Source organism: Mesoplodon densirostris, chromosome 1 (genome assembly GCF_025265405.1).
Source record: "Mesoplodon densirostris isolate mMesDen1 chromosome 1, mMesDen1 primary haplotype, whole genome shotgun sequence".
Taxonomy (NCBI): Eukaryota; Metazoa; Chordata; class Mammalia; order Artiodactyla; family Ziphiidae; genus Mesoplodon; species Mesoplodon densirostris.
The window spans coordinates 177,092,031-177,115,262 of record NC_082661.1 but is presented as its reverse complement, the minus strand read 5'-3'; the positions used below and the strand labels follow the sequence as shown (position 1 = coordinate 177,115,262).

The 23,232-nt window shown below is 38.0% G+C and overlaps 1 protein-coding gene across 2 annotated transcripts in view; it reads right to left on the bottom strand.

Annotated features, from left to right (window-relative positions):
- MICU1 (mitochondrial calcium uptake 1) overlaps positions 1-23,232 on the bottom strand; it is a 212,693-nt gene that overhangs the window by 56,198 nt on the left and 133,263 nt on the right. Inside the window, exon 8 of one of the 2 annotated variants that reach the window (XM_060092026.1) lies at positions 18,873-19,070. The exons of the other annotated variant lie outside the window; for it this stretch is intronic. Within the exon in view, the coding sequence (XP_059948009.1) occupies positions 18,873-19,070 (198 nt within the window). The remainder of the gene's footprint in view (positions 1-18,872; positions 19,071-23,232) is intronic. 2 annotated transcript variants of the gene reach the window in all.

The window sequence follows — 23,232 nt, the reverse complement described above, 5'->3', positions numbered from 1 at the left end:
TGGTGAAGTGGAGAGAAACTATGGACATACGGTGCTTGAATACTACTAGGAAGCAAGTGTCTTCTGGGAAGGAAGAAAATGAGGCTGCAATCTTCTGCTCACTAGATTCACAGCTACTGAAACGTGGAGGAGGGCTGCGGTGACCCTGAGTAGTGCCAGGTGGTCCAGAAAGGCAATGAGGCATCTGCAATAAATCAGCCCAGGGCAGAAAGATAAACTGGTGGTTTGGCCTCTACAATGAGTCAATTGCTGGGAAAGGGAGAGATCGTGGTAGGTCCATGAGACAGCACTACTGAAGACGGCATGTCACTGGAACTGTTCTTGACACAGCCCTCTGAAGGCTACTCTTATACCCTGGGGAAGGTGGTGAGTGTACACAGGTGGTACCCTATATAGATGGTCCCCAGCGTTCCTCATCTCCTAATGTTCACTCTTGTGCAGTCTCCTCCCACAATGGACCATGTCATGAGAGCCCTGTGAAGAGGTCCACAGAGGAAGGAACTGAAAGCCTCCTGCCCGTGGGCATGTGAGTGAACTTGGAAGAGGATCCTCCAGCTTAGTCAGGCTTTTAGAGGACTGCAGTTCTGGCTGACACTGTGACTATCACCTAATGAGAGATAACCAGAAAACCAGCTAAGCTGCTCTTGGATTCCTGTTCCTTAGAAACTGTGTGATACAATAAATCTTTGTTGTTTTAAACGGCTAAGTTTTAGGATAATTTCTTATGCGATAACAGCTGGCTAATACAGAGTTGTACTGCTCCAGTTTTGGAGGGAATGGTTTAGAAACCATCTTCCTACTTTGAAGAACCACTAGAGCTTGAGCAGGAATCTATACCAGCAGTGGTAGTGATACCAATATCAGAGCTGGAGCTGCAGCATCAGACACATTACCTTGGAGAAGACCAACTGTGAATCAACCCTATTAACATTAATCCGCCCTACATGTCAGAGAGAGAGAAATAGAAACAATTACCACCACTACAAAAATAACCCACCACATAGGTAAGGTACTTGCACTACAGCAAATGAGATGCTTCCAGAGTTTCTGAGTTTGCACTTTGCCAGACTTAATAGCACAGAAAATCCATGAAAACTACTATCTAGGAAGGCGAATACTAGTATATTAATATCCTTGGCAATGATGACAGCAATAACTTTGTATTAATGGTTCTGTATATGATGTCCATTAAGGAGACATCGCATGTGTTCAAGGAAACTACTTCAGTTCCTTAATTTCTGGCATCACGCTCCATAATGTGTCCACCTGGAAATTTGAAAAATATTACCAAACATCTCACTGAATGATATCTTCCAGCACAATGAATTCAGTACACTTCACTTATTTTTCTAGTTGGAGATACTGGAAATCACTGATTTGGGGTAAAACATTGAATCAACGTAATGACTGTGAAACTGGCAATTTTCTGGAATATTTTCAAACATTAAAGATGACAAAACTGCAAAGGATATCAAGATGGGCCACTGGACAGAGATGTCAGGAAGTCACTGATTCTTCCCTCACTTCCTTTTCTGATAAAGCAAGAAGCGCATGAGACACCAGCAGTCTCTGGGAAGGGCCTCTGTGGAGCAGTCCAACACGAGGCACCAAAGCCACAAAAAGGCAGCCACAGATGAATGAATAAATGAAGAAACCCTCCTAGAGTGCATGATGGATGCCAGGCATGGCGCTGGGGGCTTTCTTATCTCAGGCAGTCCTCCTTGCAACTCTGAGGTAGGTGGATATTATCCCAATCATACAATTGAAAAAATAGAGGCTCCCAAGGCCAAAGAGGGAAAACTCAAATTCAGATCGACTTTCTAAAAATCCAAATGACATAGCTGTATACTATTATTCTTTCCCCAAATATTTATTGTGCACCTCTTCTGTGCATACCTCCATCATTGTACTTTTCTCCCTGTACTGTCATAACCGTCTAATTTCCCAGACTGACTATATTGATAATTCCTTAAATTCAGGAGGCAGGGTCTACTTGCTTTTGTATATCCAGTATCTAACACAATGCCTGGTGTATACCTAAACACTCAATAATTTAACTTTGTTATTAGTTAAAAAAAAGACTAAGTTTTACATTTTTGGTTTTTATTTTTTCTGCTAGGTAGATAGGCTACCACATCTCAAGGAAAGACTGGTAAAGAAAAGGGGCAACCCCAAAAACATTTTTTTGGCATTACCTTATTTAAGGTGCTTTTTTTTAATGCTAAAAATGATCGAAGTAGTTTATATTTCATTCATGCTAATGTTGTGGTAGATTGATACAAAATAAATAAGGAGAATGTGCGTGGGGAAGGAGAAGAGGCATTCTATTATAATAAGAAATGAAAGAGACTTGACAAAAATTTTTTTGTGTGTGCTGTTAACTGAATTCAGAGGATAATAACCTGATGTAATACCTATGACCCTCTAAAGTGGCATTTTTGCTCAGAGTCTGAATTCAACAGGCTGTAATGCATTATTTATTGACAAATTACTGCGAAGCTGGCTCCGGCTCCTAAGACATTGTCCAGACTCCCCACTCTCCTCTAAGGTTATGGCAGGCTACAGGATAAAGCTATTTTTTAAAAAATCTCTTTTCCCTCTAAGAAAGAAAAAAGGCCAAATTAGTTAAAAGAAGGGGAAAAAATAAAAGGACAAACAAGCTTCTTTCCACTCATTAGTACAGTTGTTATTCTTTAAAGCCCAAATTCTTTCTTTTAAAATATCCATAAATTCTGAAGACCGTAATTCTGAAAGTCATCTGCAGAAACATGGCTAGAAGAGGAATAAAAATGGAAAGACCTGCTCAGATCCCTTAGACATCATTTAATCCCAACTTCTTCATTCTAAGCCTGAGTTAGAGGCCAAATTTGACTTTCTACAGGTCCAGCTAGCTCCAGAAATCTGGAGAAAGTTCTCTTATCCAGTCCCTGCTTTTCATGTTTCTTAATGATCTCTGTAGACCCAGACTTGAAGGCACAGGGACCCTTTACCAACCTGAGAACACCTAAGAGACACATTAATTTAAGTCTGGTTTAGGACAAACTTGATAAGAAAGGTCATTTTCTCTGTCACCCTCTCCTGGCTGTAGTCCCAGTGTTATTCAGCACTCCCTTGCCTCTTCTCATCTGTTCTACAACCAGAACTAAGAGCAAACAAAAATTCTTTCTTCAGAATTTAGATAGAATAAATTTTAGACTTAAAGCTGACTCAAATATTGCCATCTCTAGGGAAACTTCCTAAGCAGTCCCTTGCCCTCTTATTTCACAGACTGATTTACATGTCCCCTTTTATACCCTAATTGAACCATATAAATCTCTCTAGTACTGTACTTATAACACTGTGCAAAAATTTCTGGTTTATTCAGCTCACTTTTATAAGCGTCTTGGGAGTAGGGACAATATTTTGTTCATCCCTGAATCTTGAGCATTCAGCACAGCTCCTGGAAAGCTAGTATAAGTTAGTGGTTAAGTGCAGACTCTAAAAATGGGCAGAAGGCCTAAAAGACATTTCTCCACAGAAAACATACAGATGACCAACAGGCACATGAAAAGATGCTTAGTCTCACTAATTATTAGAGAAATGCAAATCAAAACCACAATGAGGAATCACCTTACACCAGTCAGAATGGTCATCGTTAAAAAGTCTACAAATAATAAATGCTGGAGAGGGTGTGGAGAAAAAGGTACCCTCCTACACTGCTGGTGGGAATGTAAAATTGGTGCAGCCTCTATGGAAAATAGTATGGAGGTTCCTTAAAACACTAAACATAGAGCTACCATATGATCCTATAATCCCACTCCTGTGCATATAGCTGGAGAAAACTCTAATTCAAAAAGATATATGCACCCCTATGTTCATAGCAGCACTATTTACAATAGCGAAGACATGGAAGCAACCACTGACAGAGGAATGGATAAAGAAGATGTGGTACATATATACAATGGAATATTACTCAGCCATAAAAAAGAATAAAATAATAATGGCATTTGCAGCAACATGGATGGACCTAGAGATTATCGTATTAAGTGAAGTAAGCCAAAGACAAATATCATATGATAGCACTTATATGTAGAATCTAAAAAAAATGATACAAATGAACTTATTTATAACACAGAAACAGACTCACAGACATAGAAAACAAACTTATGGTTACCAAAGGGGCGGAGGGGGAGAGATAAATTAGGAGTTTGGGATTAACATATACAAACTACTATATATAAAATAGGTAACAACAAGGACCTACTGTATAGCAAAGAGAACTCTATTCAATATCCTATAATAACATATATTGGAAAAGAGTCTAAAAAATGAAATCAAAACTACAATGAGGGGAGAGAGGGGGAAGATGGCGGAAGAGTAAGATGCGGAGATCATGTTCCTCCCCACAGGTGCATCAGAAATACATCTATACGTGGAACAACTCCTACAGAACACCCACTGAACGCTGGCAGAAGACCTCAGACCTCTCAAAAGGAGAGGGGATTAAGAGCACTGCTTAAAGGAGCTCCAGAGATGGGTGCGAGCTGCGGCTAACAGCAGGGACCCCAGAGACGGGCATGAGATGCTAAGGCTGCTGCTGTGGCCACCAAGAAGCCTGTGTGCGAGTGCAGGTCACTAACCACACCTCCCTTCCGGGGAGCCTGTGCAGCCCGCCACTGCCAGGGTCCCGGGATCCAGGGACAACTTCCCTGGGAGAACGCACGGCGCACCTCAGGCTGGTGCAACGTCCTGCCGGCCTCTGCCACCGCAGGCTAGCCCCAAATCCGTACCCCTCCCTCCCCGCAGCCTGAGTAGCCAGAGCCCCCGAATCAGCTGCTCCTTTAACCCCGTCCTGTCTGAGTGAAGAACAGACGCCCTCCAGACACCTACAGGCAGAGGCAGGGCCAAATCCAAAGCTGAGCCCCGGGAGCTGTGCGAAAAAAGAAGAGAAAGGGATTTTTCTCCCAGCAGACTCAGGAGCAGTGGATTAAATCTCTACAATCACCTTGATGTACCCTGCATTGGTGGAATACCTGAATAGACAACGAATCATCCCAAACTGAGGAGGTGGACTTTGAGAGCAAGATTTATTATTTTTTCCCCTTTTCCTCTTTTTGTGAGTGTGTATGTGTATGCTTCTGTGTGAGATTTTGTCTGTATAGCTTTGCTTTCACCATTTGTCCTAGGGTTCTGTCCGTCTGTTTTTTTGTTTGTTTTACTTAAAAAATTTTTTTTCTTAATAATTATTTTTTATTTTTTACTAACTTTATTTTATCGTACTTTATTTTATCTTCTTTCTTTCTTTTCTTCCTTCCTCCCTCCCTCCCTCTCTCTCTCCCTCTCTCTCTCTCTCTCTTTCTTTCTTTCTACTTTTTCTCCCTTTTATTCTGAGCCATGTGGATGAAAGGCTCTTGGTGCTGCAGCCAGGAGTCAGTGCTGTGCCTCTGAGGTGGGAGAGCCAACTTCAGGACACTGGTCCACAAGAGACCTCCCAGCTCCACGTAATATCAAATGGCAAACATCTCCCAGAGATCTCCATCTCAACACCAACACACAGCTTCCCTCAACGACCAGCAAGCTACAGTGCTGGACACCCTATAACAAACAACGAGCAAGACAGGAACACAACCCCACCCATTAGGAGAGAGGCTGCCTAAAACCATAATAAGGCCACAGACACCCCAAAACACACCACGAGATGTGGACCTGCCCACCAGAAAGACAAGATCCAGCCTCATCCACCAGAACAAAGGCACTAGTTCCCTCCACCAGGAAGCCTACACAACCCACTGAACCAACTTTAGCCACTGGGGACAGACACCAAAAACAACGGGAACTACAAACCTGCAGCCTGCAAAAAGGAGACCCCAAACACAGTAAGATAAGCAAAATGAGAAGACAGAAAAACACAGCAGATGAAGGAGCAAGATAAAAACCCACAAAACCTAACAAATGAAGAGGAAATAGGCAGTCTACCTGAAAAAGAATTCAGAATAATGATAGTAAAGATGATCCAAAATCTTGGAAATAGAATAGGCAAAATGCAAGAAACATTTAACAAGGACCTAGAAGAACTAAAGAGGAAACAAGCAACGATGAACAACACAATAAATGAAATTAAAAATACTCTAGAAGGGATCAATAGCAGAATAACTGAGGCAGAAGAACGGATAAGTGACCTGGAAGATAAAATAGTGGAAATAACTACCGCAGAGCAGAATAAAGAAAAAAGAATGAAAAGAAATGAGGACAGTCTCAGAGACCTCTGGGACAACATTAAACGCACCAACATTCGAATTATAGGGGTCTCAGAAGAAGAAGAGAAAAAGAAAGGGACAGAGAAAATATTTGAAGAGATTATAGTTGAAAACTTCCCTAATATGGGAAAGGAAATAGTTAATCAAGTCCAGGAAGAACAGAGAGTCCCATACAGGATAAATCCAAGGAGAAATATGCCAAGATACATATTAATCAAACTGTCAAAAATTAAATACAAAGAAAACATATTAAAAGCAGCAAGGGAAAAACAACAAATAACACACAAGGGAATCCCCATCAGGTTAACAGCTGATCTTCCAGCAGAAACTCTGCAAGCCACAAGGGACTGGCAGGACATATTTAAAGTGATGAAGGAGAAAAACCTACAACCAAGATTACCCTACCCAGCAGGGATCTCATTCAGATTTGATGGAAAAATTAAAACCTTTACAGACAAGCAAAAGCTGAGAGAGTTCAGCACCACCAAACCAGCTTTACAACAAATGCTAAAGGAACTTCTCTAGGCAAGAAACACAAGAGAAGGAAAAGACCTACAATAACAAACACAAAACAATTAAGAAAATGGGAATAGGAACATACATATCGATAATTACCTTAAATGTAAACGGATTAAATGCTCTCACCAAAAGACACAGACTGGCTGAATGGATACAAACACAAGACCCATATATATGCTGTCTACAAGAGACCCACTTCACACCTAGGGACACATACAGACTGAAAGTGAGGGGATGGAAAAAGATATTCCATGCAAATGGAAACCAAACGAAAGCTGGAGTAGCAATTCTCATATCAGATAAATGGACTTTAAAATAAAGACTATTATAAGAGACAAAGAAGGACACTACATAATGATCAAGGGATCAATCCAAGAAAAAGATATAACAATTGTAAATATTTATGCACCCAACATAGGAGCACCTCAATACATAAGGCAAACACTAACAGCCATAAAAGGGGAAATCGGGGCTTCTCTGGTGGCGCAGTGGTTGAGAATCCGCCTGCCGATGCAGGGGACACGGGTTTGTGTCCCGGTCCAGGAGGATCCCACATGCCGTGGAGTGGCTAGGCCCGTGAGCCATGGCCGCTGAGCCTGTGCATCTGGAGCCTGTGCTCTGCAATGGGAGATGCCACAGCGGTGAGAGGCCAGCGTACCACAAAAAAAAAAGGGGGAAATTGATAGTAACACATTCATAGTAGGGGACTTTAACACCCCACTTTCACCAATGGACAGATCATCCAAAATGAAAATAAATAAGGAAACACAAGCTTTCAATGATACATTAAACAAGATGGACATAACTGATATTTATAGGACATTCCATCCAAAAACAACAGAATACACATTTTTCTCAAGTGCTCATGGAACATTCTCCAGGATAGATCATATTTTGGGTCACAAATCAAGCCTTGGTAAATTTAAGAAAATTGAAATTGTATCAAGTATCTTTTCCGACCACAACGCTATGAGACTAGATATCAATTACAGGAAAAGATCTGTAAAAAATACAAACACATGGAGGCTAAACAATACATTACTTAATAACAAAGTGATCACTGAAGAAATCAAAGAGGAAATCAAAAAATACCTAGAAAAAAATGACAATGCAGACACGACGACCCAAAACCTATGGGATGCAGCAAAAGCAGTTCTAAGAGGGAAGTTTATAGCAATACAATCCTACCTTAAGAAACAGGAAACATCTCGAATAAACAACCTAACTTTGCACCTAAAGCAATCAGAGAAAGAAGAACAAAAAAACCCCAAAGTTAGCAGAAGGAAAGAAATCATAAAGATCAGATCAGAAATGAATGAAAAAGAAATGAAGGAAATGATAGCAAAGATCAATAAAACTAAAAGCTGGTTCTTTGAGAAGATAAACAAAATTGATAAACCATTAGCCAGACTCATCAAGGACAAAAGGGAGAAGACTCAAATCCACAGAATTAGAAATGAAAAAGGAGAAGTAACAACTGACACTGCAGAAATACAAAAGATCATGAGAGATTACTACAAGCAACTCTATGCCAATAAAATGGACAACCTGGAAGAAATGGACAAATTATTAGAAATGCACAACCTGCCAAGACTGAATCAGGAAGAAACAGAAAATATGAGCAGACCAATCACAAGCACTGAAAATGAAACTGTGATTAAAAATCTTCCAACAAACAAAAGCCCAGGACCAGATGGCTTCACAGGCGAATTCTATCAAACATTTAGAGAAGAGCTAACACCTATCCTTCTCAAACTCTTCCAAAATATAGCAGAGGGAGGAACACTCCCAAACTCATTCTACAAGGCCACCATCACCCTGATACCAAAACCAGACAAGGATGTCACAAAGAAAGAAAACTACAGGCCAATATCACTGATGAACATAGATGCAAAAATGCTCAACAAAATACTAGCAAACAGAAACCAACAGCACATTAAAAGGATCATACACCATGATCAAGTGGGGTTTATCCCAGGAATGCAAGGATTCTTCAATATATGCAAATCAATCAACGTGATACACCATATTAACAAATTGAAGGAGAAAAACCATATGATCATCTCAATAGACGCAGAGAAAGCTTTCGACAAAATTCAACACCCATTTATGATAAAAACCCTGCAGAAAGTAGGCACAGAGGGAACTTTCCTCAACATAATAAAGGCCATATATGACAAACCCACAGCCAACGTTGTCCTCAATGGTGAAAAACTGAAACCATTTCTACTAAGATCAGGAACAAGACAAGGTTGCCCACTGTCACCACTCTTATTCAACATAGTTTTGGAAGTTTTAGCCACAGCAATCAGAGAAGAAAAGGAAATAAAAGGAATCCAAATAGGAAAAGAAGTAAAGCTGTCATTGTTTGCAGATGACATGATAGTATACATAGAGAATCCTAAAGATGCTACCAGAAAACTACTAGAGCTAATCAATGAATTTGGTAAACTAGCAGGATACAAAATTAATGCACAGAAATCTCTGGCATTCCTATACACTAATGATGAAGAATCTGAAAGTCAAATCAAGAAAACACTCCCATTTACCATTGCAACAAAAAGAATAAAATATCTAGGAATAAACCTACCTAAGGAGACAAAAGCCCTGTATGCGTAAAATTATAAGACACTGATGAAAGAAATTAAAGATGATACAAATAGATGGAGAGATATACCATGTTCTTGGACTGGAAGAAGCAATATTGTGAAAATGACTCTACTACCCAAAGCAATCTACAGATTCAATGCAATCCCTATCAAACTACCACTGGAATTTTTCACAGAACTAGAACAAAAAATTTCACAATTTGTATGGAAACACAAAAGACCCCAAATAGCCAAAGCAATCTTGAGAACGAAAAATGGAGCTGGACGAATCAGGCTCCCTGACTTCAGACTATACTACAAAGCTACAGTAATCAAGACAGTATGGTACTGGCACAAAAACAGAAATATAAATCAGTGGAACAGGATAGAAAGCCCAGAGATAAACCCACGCACATATGGTCACCTTATCTTTGATAAAGGAGGCAGGAATGTACAGTGGAGAAAGGACAGTCCCTTCAATAAGTGATGCTGGGAAAACTGGACAGGGACATGTAAAAGTATGAGATTAGATCACTCCCTAACACCATACACAAAAATAAGCTCCAAATGGATTAAAGACCTAAATGTAAGGCCAGACACTATCAAACTCTTAGAGGAAAACATAGGCAGAACACTCTATGACATAAATCACAGCAAGATCCTTTTTGACCCAACTCCTAGAGAAATGGAAATAAAAACAAAAATAAACCAATGGGACCTAATGAAACTTAAAAGCTTTTGCACAGCAAAGGAAACCATAAACAAGACCAAAAGACAACCCTCAGAATGGGAGAAAATATTTGCAAATGAAGCAACTGACAAAGGATTAATCTCCAAAATTTATAAGCAGCTCATGCAGCTCAATAACAAAAAAACAAACAACCCAATCCAAAAATGGGCAGAAGACCTAAATAGACATTTCTCCACAGAAGATATACAGACTGCCAACAAACACATGAAAGGATGCTCAACATCATTAATCATTAGAGAAATGCAAATCAAAACTACAATGAGATATCATCTCACACCAGTCAGAATGGCTATCATCAAAAAATCTAGAAACAATAAATGCTGGAGAGGGTGTGGAGAAAAGGGAACACTCTTGCACTGCTGGTGGGAATGTGAATTGGTACAGCCACTATGGAGAACAGTATGGAGGTTCCTTAAAAAACTACAAATAGAACTACCATATGACCCAGCAATCCCACTACTGGGCATATACCCTGAGAAAACCATAATTCAAAAAGAGTCATGTACCACAATGTTCATTGCAGCTGTATTTACAATACCCAGGACATGGAAGCAACCTAAGTGTCCATCATCAGATGAATGGATAAAGAAGATGTGATGCATATATACAATGGAATATTATTCAGCCATAAAAAGAAATGAAATTGAGTTACTTGTAGTGAGTTGGATGGACCTAGAGTCTGTCATACAGAGTGAAGTAAGTCAGAAAGAGAAAAACAAATACTGTATGCTAACACATATATATGGAATCTAAGAAAAAAAAATGTCATGAAGAACCTAGGGGTAAGACGGGAATAAAGACACCGACCTACTAGAGAATGAACTTGAGGATATGGGGAGGGGAAGGGTAAGCTGTGACAAAGTGAGAGAGTGGCATGGACATATATACACTACCAAACGTAAAATAGATAGCTAGTGGGAAGTAGCCACATAGCACTGGGAGATCAGCTTGGTGCTTTGTGACCACCTAGAGGGGTGGGATAGGGAGGGTGGGAAGGAGGGACACGCAAGGGGGAAGAGATATGGGAACATATGTATATGTATAACTGATTCACTTTGTTATAAAGCAGAAACTAACACACCATTGTAAAGCAATTATACTCCAATAAAGATGTAAAAAAAAGTCTAAAAAATAATATATATTTGTATGTATATATGTATAACTGAATCACTTTTCTGTATACTTGAAACTAACAGCATTGTAAATTAACTATACTTCAATTAAAAAAAACAGAGCAGACTCTAGAGGCAGACTGCCTAGAATCAAATCTCAGCTCCTCCTTTATTATGTGAGAGACCCTGGGCAAGTTACTTAACTTCTTTGTGCCTTAGTTTTCTCTTTTGTTAAATGTGGATAATAATAATACCAACCTCATAGTGTTGTGAAGATTACAGGAAATAATGTACATAAAGCACTTAGAATAGTGCTTGGCTTATGGTGAATTCTCAAGACATGTTGGCTAGTATTTTTATTAGGTAATATATTCTCAAATTATTGTTAATATGCTTGGTACTGCTAGAGGTCTACACCCACAGACTGTTGTGTCTAGAAGAGTAGGCACAGATTAAACACAGATTATACATGCAGGATCATCTTCTTTCATACTACTTTTCATTTTAGTGTATCACATTCAACTATATTGTAAATTAAATATTCTGCTGTAAGACTAAAAAATTATCACTGTATTCTGAATTCCAAAGAGTTGACCTATGAACTTTTGATATGCTGGTACACAGCTCATTCATAAATTGAGAAGCATTTGTGTTCTACTAAAAAATGGTTGATAAGACTATTTGAATGATAGACTGAGGAAAAATTTCCCTCAGAGAAAGATCCGATTTTCATGATTTATTTATGAGCCGTTTTTTTCTTGTAGCCAGTTTAAAATTAACTTAGAATGTAAATTAGAGATATTTGACAACAGGAAAATCCTGGTGATTGCCAAGTATGATAAAAGGTATGACTAACATATTGACTTTGGAATTGCAACACTATCTGCAAATCAAAAAAAAAAGTATCAATCTCTAACAGTTTTCTGCACTTTAATGACCAATCTGAAAGGTCAGATTCAGAAGTACTAATTAATGCCTTTTAAAAATCACGCCTAGGGCCTCCCTGGTGGCGCAAGTGGTTGAGAGTCCGCCTGCCGATGCAGGGGATACGGGTTCGTGCCCCGGTCTGGGAGGATCCCATATGCCGCGGAGCGGCTGGGCCCGCGAGCCATGGCCGCTGAGCCTGCACGTCCGGAGCCTGCGCGTCCGGAGCCTGTGCTCCGCAACGGGGGAGGCCACAACAGTGAGAGGCCCGCATACCGCAAAAAAAAAAAAAAAAAAATCACGCCTAGATTATGTATTTTAAGCAACAAAGTATCACTCAACTTTTCCCTTCATTCCCCAAGAAATATGAAACAAAAAAGCACTGTTTTGTATAGTTTTTACAGAATAATTGTCAAGGTTACATTTACAACATCAAAGGAGCTTTATATCACCATGGACATTCTACCATGTATAGTATTTCCAGTCTGATTCTACCTATAAGCCACAATTGATAGCAAACTTGAGCTACAGGGTGTAAAGGGAATTGCAAGTTAAATGAGTTTGGTTTTGGGTGTTACATATCTTCTTTTAATGAGAAGATATATGTAACTCACCCTGAGAGCTAACTTGGTTTCATCAGGGCAAGACTTTGAACCTACCTGACAATGTGGTACAGAGAGAAGCAGAATTAGCTTTAAAAAGTGTTGACATCAAGTCATGGGTGAATGATTTATAAGGAATTACTGAGGGCAATTAAATTTTTATTCTATTATTTTTATATATTTCTATTTTTAAAAATTAATTAATTAATTAATTAATTTAAGCTGTGCCGGGTCTTAGTTGAGGCATGTGGGATCTTCATTGCGGCATGCGGGAGCTTTAGTTGTGGCATGTGGAATTCTTAGTTGTGGCATGCAGATTCCTTAGTTGTGGCATGCAAACTCTTAGTTGTGGCATGCATGCGGGATCTAGTTCCCCGACCAGGGATTGAACCTGGGCCCCCTGCATTTGGAGCACGGAGTCTTACCCACTGGACCACCAGGGAAGTCCCTATATTTCTATTTTTTAAAGTGATGATTATCTCCTAAAAAGTCCCTTGGTGTCCCAGGCAAAGAAAGACTAGGTTTAAAACAAGGTTATTAAGATAATAATAAAGGTGTTTTTTTTAAGCCTTTAAACATGTACTTGGCTCCTTAAAATTATAAATCCCTAAAAGAGACAAGTACTCTTTAATAACCCTTTTAATGACTTTTGGAAAATTCAAGCTGAAAACATCTAAGGATGGAATAAGAAACTATAGATTTATTACTATCCACATTCTGCTTTGTAGAGGCAAAAGTGGAAGAATAAAACTAAAAGAAACCCAATGAACAAATCACATTTTGTTTCTTAGATTTAATTAAATCAAAGTCAACTCTCATCTTTAAGTTTACATAATAAGAGTCAGTTTCCCAGGGGAAAAAAAACCCAAAACAGGATATTAAGATAAAAAGAAATCTGCTCTGCCAAGAGTGTTCTAGTTCCAGAAAGTGTTTGGTTGAGTGTTTGGTTGAAAGCATTCTGGTCTCCTTTCCCACAATCTTTCAGCCAAGAAAAGAGCTGAAGTTTGTCTCTCAATATGGCCCTCTGTATCTGAACAAGAAAGATTTAATTCTACTTTAGTACTTTATAAAGAGATGAGTACAAAGATGTCAGCCTGATGATCTAAAGGGTAGGTGATTCTGGAATTCCTTAATATTGAGTTCCTTAATATTTAAATTAAATTAACCCTCATTTTTTTGCTCTACTCTTATTGGCAGATGGGAATAATTACCATAGTTCTTTATGTTTCCCTGTTATCTTTCTTTCTGACTGAACAAATCTAGTTAACTTCAATATTTTTTTTCTTTAAGACTGGGAATGTAAGACAGTTACTGTTACCCTTTGAACTACATCTAATTTACCTTCAGATTATTGATACTCATTCCATCTTAAAATGTGATAATCTTGTTGGTTATGCAATAAGAATGCAAACCCCCAAAACTAATAAAAAAGATCATGCTACAGATTGGAATTCCATTAGATGATACTCTTTCAGTTTCCTTGTTGCGTATTCTGGAGTTGGTTTCTTCCTTCTTGTATAAATTAGTTTTTGCTTTTCTTTGATATAATGACAGCTCCTTTTTCTCCTCCCCCCAAATTAAAATTAATCATAATCTTTCAAAGAGTTCTGTATTACCTTTCATTTTTGACTGACATCCTACTTGCTGTAGTCCTCAAGAAATCAATGAATATATTAACTGAAATTAGACTTGGCACCTGTCTCCAAGGAACTCAGCTAAATAGTTCTTGGGAGACTTAGATGGAATTTTTAATAACTTCACAAGGGATTTTTTTAAAAACTGTGCATTCTTTTTTTGACATTAAGCCATTATGATTTATTAAAATGCATGTATATGTGGCTCTTATATGCATATGAAAATTTAAGTATTTAATTAAATAGTTCATAATTTTATTCCAAGTCATTATAACTCCTTTTCCCAACAGTCTTAAACACAAAGGTATTTCACCATTATTGACTTATTTTTTCTTATAAAACTGTGCATTCTTAAGTCATTCTTTCAAACCCATGCTTTTTGAGTTCCCAAATAAAGACATAAGGGTAGAATAAAACAAATATGACCAGAGGTAAGAGCATTAGAACACTCTAAAAAAATCTAACAAGTTAATGATTGTTATGAAAAGAAACTAAACGGCTAGTTTAGGTAGTATCTTATCAACACAGAAGAACAGTGTATTTCTTCTCAGTCATAACATTCAACTTGAAGGGCAAAGGAACTGGAAAAACATGGTGCTGAAGAAGGGAGACTATAAATATTCAAGACTTTTGTTTGTTTGTTTCTAAATTTCAGAACATTTTGTTTTTCTTTAGAGCTCTAAATAAGTCAGGTACAGAAACCTCATCTCAGACTAAAAGTAATAATAATTAGATGATGAATAGAAAAGAGTTTAGTCTGCAAGAGTGAGTTGGAATCCTGGTTGTACCATTTAATAGCTCTGCAACTTTTATCTTGTTGAATTTCAGTTTCTACCTCTGTAACACCAGTATAATACTGCCAAACCCAATAGGGTTGGCGAGAACTAAAATAAAGAAGGCATGTAATATCTGTACAATGCCTGGCTCATAGTAGGCATTTGATAAATGTTCATGGACTTTTTCCCCTTCCCTAACCACTGTGGAAATTAAAATTGACAGATAAATAGTGTTCTCTTCAGTCTCAAAGCTATTGTGGTGAGAAAAAGATAGAAATAACCAAATGGAGCTATAAGTCTCCTCGATCCACAATTTTAAAGTAGATAAGTAAGCAGTGAAATAAAACTGGTAAGAGATAAACAGAAAGAATGATGGAACTATAAAACCCATACGAAAGCTAAGATACTGTTAATCATTCCTATTTTCCTCTTGGCTGTGATGATATTATATTTCATATTCAGTGAGGGGATAAATTACCCAAACTTTGAAAAGTAAAATTAAAAGTGTTTCACAAAAACAAAAACTGCTTCCATTTTCTAGATGTTTTATCAGAAAAATATTTCAAAATGAAAGTAAGGCCTTTCAGTCATTCATCTGAGATGACCTGTTTACGTGTCTACTACATGCCAACTGTCATACTAAAGGGCAGACGGTATACAAAAGAAGGTGAAAGTATCTGTTAAAGGCATAGTACATGCCAAGTATTTTAGGCATGCACCACTGTGTTAGTTCACTAGGGCTGCCATAATAAAACACTACCAACTGGGTGACAAATAGCAGAAATTTATTTTTTCACAGCCCTGGAGGCCGGAAGCCCAAGAACAAGGTGTAGGCAGTGTCGGTTTCCTCTGAGGCCTCTCTCCTTGGCTTGCAGTTGGCTGCCCTCCTGCTGTCTCTTCACATGGTTGTCCCTCTGTGTACGTACTGGTGCCCTGGTGCCTGTGTCTCTTTGTGTGTCCAAATTTCCTCTCCTTATAAGGCTACCAGTAAGACTGGATTAGGGCTCACCCTAATAGCCTCATTTTAACTTCATCACATCTTTAAAGGCCCTATCTCCAGACTGGGGGTTGAGATTCAACATAGCAATTCTGGGGGAAGACACAATTCAGCCTATAAGAAACATCATCTCACTTAATCATCACCGTGTTGTATAAATGAGGATATAGGCTTTGAGAGAATAAATACCTCATCGAATGTCAGATAGCCAGTAAGTGGTAGAAAGAAAATTTTAACCAAGGTCTCATTATGAGTACACCAAAGCCTTTGCTCCTTCTGCTATTCACACCTCCTCAAAGAATTACACATCTAGTTGGGAAGACATAGTACTGATTGATGAAACTTTAAATATGGGGCTTCCTGATAAGAAGGCACTTATTCACTGAACTTGTGTATTATATAGAAAGAAGGGACTCAGGATTAATAAACATTTATGTAATAAATAGAATATTTATTACATTTTAGGCTGGGTTCCTTCACAAAAGAGTCTATTGGTTTCCTTACAGGAGGAATTGCTGATTGTCAAACAGAACAGTCTTGGTATGTCTTGGCCCAAAGCCTACAGATGATCCAAGTCAATGTCAAATACAAGAGGGCTTTCTAGAATAAATATCTTAGATATACTCTTTTAGATCTCTTTTCTTCTGCATTTGGGTGTAGGTTATGTGCAGGTATACATGTATGAAATCCCTAATCTGCTTTATAACATTCTACATTTATCTGCTTTATAACATTCATTGGCAATCTACACAATATGTTAGTGGGCTTTAAGCTCTATAGCGTCTCAGGATAAAAGATAAAAGTCCCATGCTCTGTCTCCGGAGACTCCATCCAGGAATGAGTGTCAGGCTAGATTGCGGTGAAGCAGGCATCTGCTCCATGCTCTGATGACCCTGTATTGTTGTTTAAAGTTTGTTAAAAGTACCATTCTAGCTTGTGCTTTATTCTCTAACTACATTTGATGGATGTATACTATATGTTAAATTGTAATTACATAATTAATAAGTTAAATAATTTACACTCCTAGAATATGTTATAACGCTTCCAAAGAAGACCATTACAGGTATCCATACTAAGGCATATGTCTAGAATCCTGGTACATACCAACTCTAACACAAAAACTGTTGGACTCCTCAAAACCAGAAGTGAAACTCCCATGTGAAAGATGTCCTCCTTATACTACCAGGAAAGAAACAAAGACAGGCAACTGTGGACAAGTAACTAAAATATATGGGGGACTAAAGGAAGATAAGAATTATTTTAACAAGATCTGTTTGTACAAATTACTCTCGACTTTGACTCCCCTTTTCTGGTGGTAAGAATGCAAACTTCACAAAGCTAAGTTGCCTCTCTTTGTTCAACTTAGTATATAAACAATTAGGCCTAGCCACTCTTTTGGGTCTTCATTTTCCTATGGGGATTCTCATGTATGTGTAAAAATCTGTATACTTTTCTCCTGTTAATCTGTCTTATGTCAATTTAAGACTCAGGCCCGGGTGGAGACCCTAGGAGGGTAGAGGTAAAGTTTTGTGCCCCCTGCACTATATATATAATAAATATATAGTACTTACCATGTATTATAAGGGCTACAAGAGCCTCCTGAAGGAGGCTGAACTGTGGAAAACCATTATTTTGAGGTAAGTTCCTTGAATATTAATTATACCATTTCCCAAAAAAACAGTACAAAAGCACATTCCAAAGTTAGATCTGATTTTTAGTATGATTTATTCTTCTGTTTCTCTCCTAGAGAATGAATATTAAACAGTGTTCTTATCAGTAATGGGAATTCAGTTGTGATTTTTCAAACTGTCTCAACTGAGGGAAGTGGGTGGAAGAGGTAGGAGTAGTATATTAGAATCTCCAGGGAAAAATGGGAGAGCAGATAGAGAAGTAATATTCAGAGTTTAAAAACAAAGCAGTGCTTTTCTCCAATACTTTTATGTGTTTTTAGTCATAGTATTTAATGTTTTGAAATTTCAAGTAATATTAAGGCAGGGCATATGTTAACCAAAAACAGAGGTTGAGGAACACCAGCATAAGGGAATTTTTAATAATCAGAAGAAATCAGACTTCATTTTTTTGTCTCCAGACTAAAGTGCATATAGAAGGCATTTAATGAACGTTTTGAACTGAACAGATTCAGCAGCCAATTAACCCCAAACATACTTAATTCAACAAGCACACGCACAGAAAAAGGTAATGCTCTTACAGAGTTGTGTCCAGGAACTGAACACCATGATGGTCTAAACTTTAAGTGGAAAAGTACATCCCCAAACCCAGTATGACACCTTTGTAACTCTGAGCACATATATTTTTATTTCTGACATTTTGTGTTTCCAGCTGTTACTACCTTTGTAAACTTTCATAGAAAGAGCTCCTTATTATCCCCCTCTCCTTACCCCTTTGGTGCCTTCTACACAATAAACATACATGCTCAGGCTGAGAACTGCTCTGACTCCTGAACTTCTTTTTCCTCAAGCTGAGTATTCAAAGACAACTAAGATTTTCAATTTAGACTTTTTTGGCTTTTAGTCCCAGAACCAACATATTGTAAGACATATTATTTCCTACCTGCTGTCAGGCTTATCAGTAGATCACTGATAAGGCTCAAACCAATCAGTTCTCATGGTTGGAGGTAGATTGAAAGAATACTTATAGTGCAGGCCCCTTCCAACCCAGCAGCTCTACGTCCATACATGATGGACAGTGCCCTGAAGTCCAAGGAATACCTACTTCCAGCTTCAGAACATCGTGCTGAAGTTTACGCTGAAATTCAAGGAAGTTTTTGATTGTCAGCTTCCCCTTGAGATCAGCTCCAAAAAAGTAGGTTGTGAGGGCTGAACACAAGCCAGACTTGAGGGTGTTACCAGTTGTAGAACGATCTCTGTGACGCATTCCCATGCTGGTTTGGGAGCGAATGATGCTCTGAACCTAATGGAGAAGCAAACCCCCATCCAGAAAAACATTACAAGGTGGAAAATATGGAAAAGTAAGACTAGTAACTGACTATCGACTGCTTACTGTTTGCCTACACTGAGCTACAATGCTCTCTTTTAATGCTCACAACAGTCCTATGAGATAAGCCCCATGATTATTCTCATTTTACAGATGAGGAATTTGAGGTACACTGCTAAATAACTTGCTTGAGGTCAAGTAGCTAGCAAATAATTGAACTGGTATTCTAACACACATGCTTGACACCTTTATAATTGGGATGCCTTTTAAAATCTCTCTTTAGAAAAAAGTATGCATTTGTTTTAGGCTCAAAACCTCACACACAACATTAGAATAATCATCAACCTCACAGTAATACCTTCCATATCTCAGGAGACTTTAAAAAATTTCACACTTCTCACTACTGACTCTCCAGTTGTGATGAGAGGCGGTATAGCTATAGGCAAATACTTGATATCACACAGATATTGAGATAACACATTTATTAGAATGATAATGTGAAACATAAAGTTGGTATGAAGTAATTCTCCAAGAGAAGATGGGGAATTAGCTTAATCTTTGAGAAGTTTTAAATGAGCTTTTGAAAACAAACAACCCAATCCAAAAATGGGCAGAAGACCTAAATAGACATTTCTCCAAAGAAGATATACAGATTGCCAACAAACACATGAAAGGATGCTCAACATCACTAATCATCAGAGAAATGCAAATCAAAACTACAATGAGGTATCACCTCACACCAGTCAGAATGGCCATCATCAAAAAATCTATAAACAATAAATGCTGGAAAGGGTGTGGAGAAAAGGGAACACTCTTGCACTGTTGGTGGGAATGTAAATTGATACAGTCACTATGGAGAACAGTATGGAGGTTCCTTAAAACACTAAAAATAGAACTACCATACGACCCAGCAATCCCACTACTGGGCATATACCCTGAGAAACCATAATTCAAAAAGAGTCATGTACCACAATGTTCATTGCAGCTCTATTTACAATAGCCAGGACATAGAAGCAACCTAAGTGTCCATCGACAGATGAATGGATAAAAAAGATGTGGCACATATATACAATGGAATATTACTCAGCCATAAAAAGAAACAAAACTGAGTTATTTGTAGTGAGGTGGATGGACCCAGAGACTGTCATACAGAGTGAAGTGTAAGTCAGAAAGAGAAAAACAAATACTGTATGCTAACACATATATATGGAATCTAAAAAAAAAAAATGGTTCTGAAGAACCTAGGGGCGGGACAGGAATAAAGACACAGACATAGACAGTGGAATTGAGGACACGGGGAGGGGGAAGGGTAAGCTGGGACGAAGTGAGAGAGTGGCATGGACATATATACACTACCAAATGTAAAATAGATAGCTAGTGGGAAGCAGCTGCATAGCACAGGGAGATCAGCTCAGTGCTTTGTGAGCACCTAGAGGGGTGGGATAGGGAGGGTGGGAGGGAGACTCAAGAGGGAGGAGATATGGTGATATATGTATATGTATAGCTGATTCACTTTGTTATAAAGCAGAAACTAACACACCATTGTAAAGCAATTATACTCCAATAAAGATGTTTAAAAAAATTTAAAAAAAATTAAAAAAATAAATGAGCTTTTGAGAAAGAATAATTTGAGGGATTAGCAACCATGGCCTAACTATATAAAATGAGCTTTTTGTGGCAAGTCTATGATTGATATAGCATTTTTTTCACAAGTTCCTGCAATCTTTTCTACCTCTTCACAAGCTAAAATAACTATTCAGAATAATTAAAATTGTGATATGTAAGGATAGATAATAAAGGTATATTATATAAATAAATAATATATATAGCCTTGTGGATAATGATTTTTAAATTGCCAAATTAGAAAAGCATAATACTTAAAAACCTAAGATTTGTAACAATGGATTTCCCTGGTTAAATGTCTTTTATTTGTTTTATTTATTACCTATGACCATAAAAAGACTTATTTAACACAATTTAAAAGTCTCTGGCTCTAAAAGGTAAAAGCAGTATAATGGAAAGACACAAGATGGGGAATCAGGACACACGGGGTCTAATTCTGTTGCTCTGCAGTGAAAGCACAATTTATGCAGTTCATTTAACTTCTTTGGGCCTTAGTTTTCTCATTGGAAAAGTTCACGGTTAGAGATCACTGTCTCTAAGTCTCCTTATAACTCTAGGTTAATATCATAAATGCTTCTGATTATGATTTTTTTCTGGGTTCATGTTTTATCATGTAAATAAGGTTTCTTGACATTTGTTTTTCATGCACACGGAGACTTGAAAGATAGGTATACAATGGATTTTAAAATTATTTCAGTTGAAGTTTTTTAGACATTAAATTGAAATACAGGATAATCAGTACAGTGCTGCTTCTATCTGAAGGCAATACACAATTCATTTTCTCTGCCTGGGTGTGAGAACTGAAGAATTTTCCAATAGCAGTGAACCAGTATTGAGCATCAACGTCAAGACCTGTCATGATTTAAATTTTGTCTGTGTTATAATATTGCAGCTTATACCTTTCCTATGGTGGAAATGTGTATGTTAGCTTCAAAAGTGTGGTGCTGAAGAGTGTATGTGGAAATTTCATTCCCTTTCTTCTGTCTCACAACTCATACTTTCATACTAAAAAAACATTTCTGTCACAGCCTCGGGTGAATGTAGCCCAAACAGTTATGAGATTTCTTAAAAAATATCTTTTGCTAGGTTAGTTCTGTTTTATGATCTGCTATGAAATGGGTTAAAGAAAAGGATCTGGGGACTTCCCTGGTGGCACAGTGGTTAAGAATCTGCCTGCCAATGCTGGGGACATGGGTTCAAGCCCTGGTCCGGGAAGATCCCACCTGCTGTGGAGCAACTAAGCCCGTGAGCCACAACTACTGAGCCCACATGCCACAACTACTGAAGCCCGTGCGCCTAGAGCCTGTGCTCTGCAACAAGAGAAGCCACCGCAATGAGAAGCCCGCGCACCGCAAATGAAGAGTAGCCTCCGCTCACCGCAACTACAGAAAGCTCACGTGCAGCAATGAAGACCCAGTGCAGCCAAAAATAAATAAATAAAATAAATAAATTTATAAAAAAAAAGAAAAGAAAGGTCAGAGAAAACTTACACTATTTACAGTCGAGTAATGTTTTTAGTAATTTATGTTTATGCATGATCAAAGTGATTTTTGAAAAAGATGAATAAAAGAGTAATATTAGGTACTAGTTTGCTTCACACCACATTGACTTTGAAGATACACAATGATGAAATGTGTGTGTCCTCATACTGGTTCTGTTTAACTTTTTTTGTATGCTTGACAAATTTACCGTCAAGAAAATACCTATTTAGCTGGAAATCAAAGTTTGAATGTTTTAAAGCTTAGTGCACTTTAAACTTAAAGAATTATTATATTGCCCAAAAATGTAGAACGTAGAATGATGAAGCAGAGAAACTTCTAATGAGAGCTATTCACTCCTGAACCACCTTATAATTATTTTTGTTTCTCTAAAGAGTTTTTACATCAAAATTCCTTGTGATCAATATTACAAGTTCCATCAGTTTAACAAGGCCAGTTATCAAGGGATCATATTAGATGAAATTAATACTCCCTTCTCCGTCAAGTGAGCAGAATGGTGGAGTGACTGCTCCAAGTCATTTAGCATTTCAACAGCAATGCCAAAAATGTTGGTGAGGATGTGGAGAAAAGGGAATCCTCAAGCACTAGTGGGAATGTAAGTTGGCGTAGCCAGTATGGAAAACAGTATGAAGATTCCTTGAAACATTAAGACTAGAACTACCATATGATCCAGCAATTCCACTTCTGAGTATTTATCCACAGGAAACCAATCATTATGTTGAAGAGATATCTTCAGCCCCCCCACCATATTCATTGCAGCATTATTTACAATAGCCGGGACATGGAAACAACCTAAGTGTCCACTGGCAGATGAATGGATAAAGAAAATATGATACATAAACACACACACACACACACACACACACACACAACTGGTATGTATTCAGACATAAAAAAAGAAGTAAATCCTGCCATTTGTGATAACATGGATGAACATTGAGGGCATTATGCTAGATGAAATAAGTCAGAGAGAGAAAGGCAAATACTATATGATCTCACTTATATGTGGAATCCAA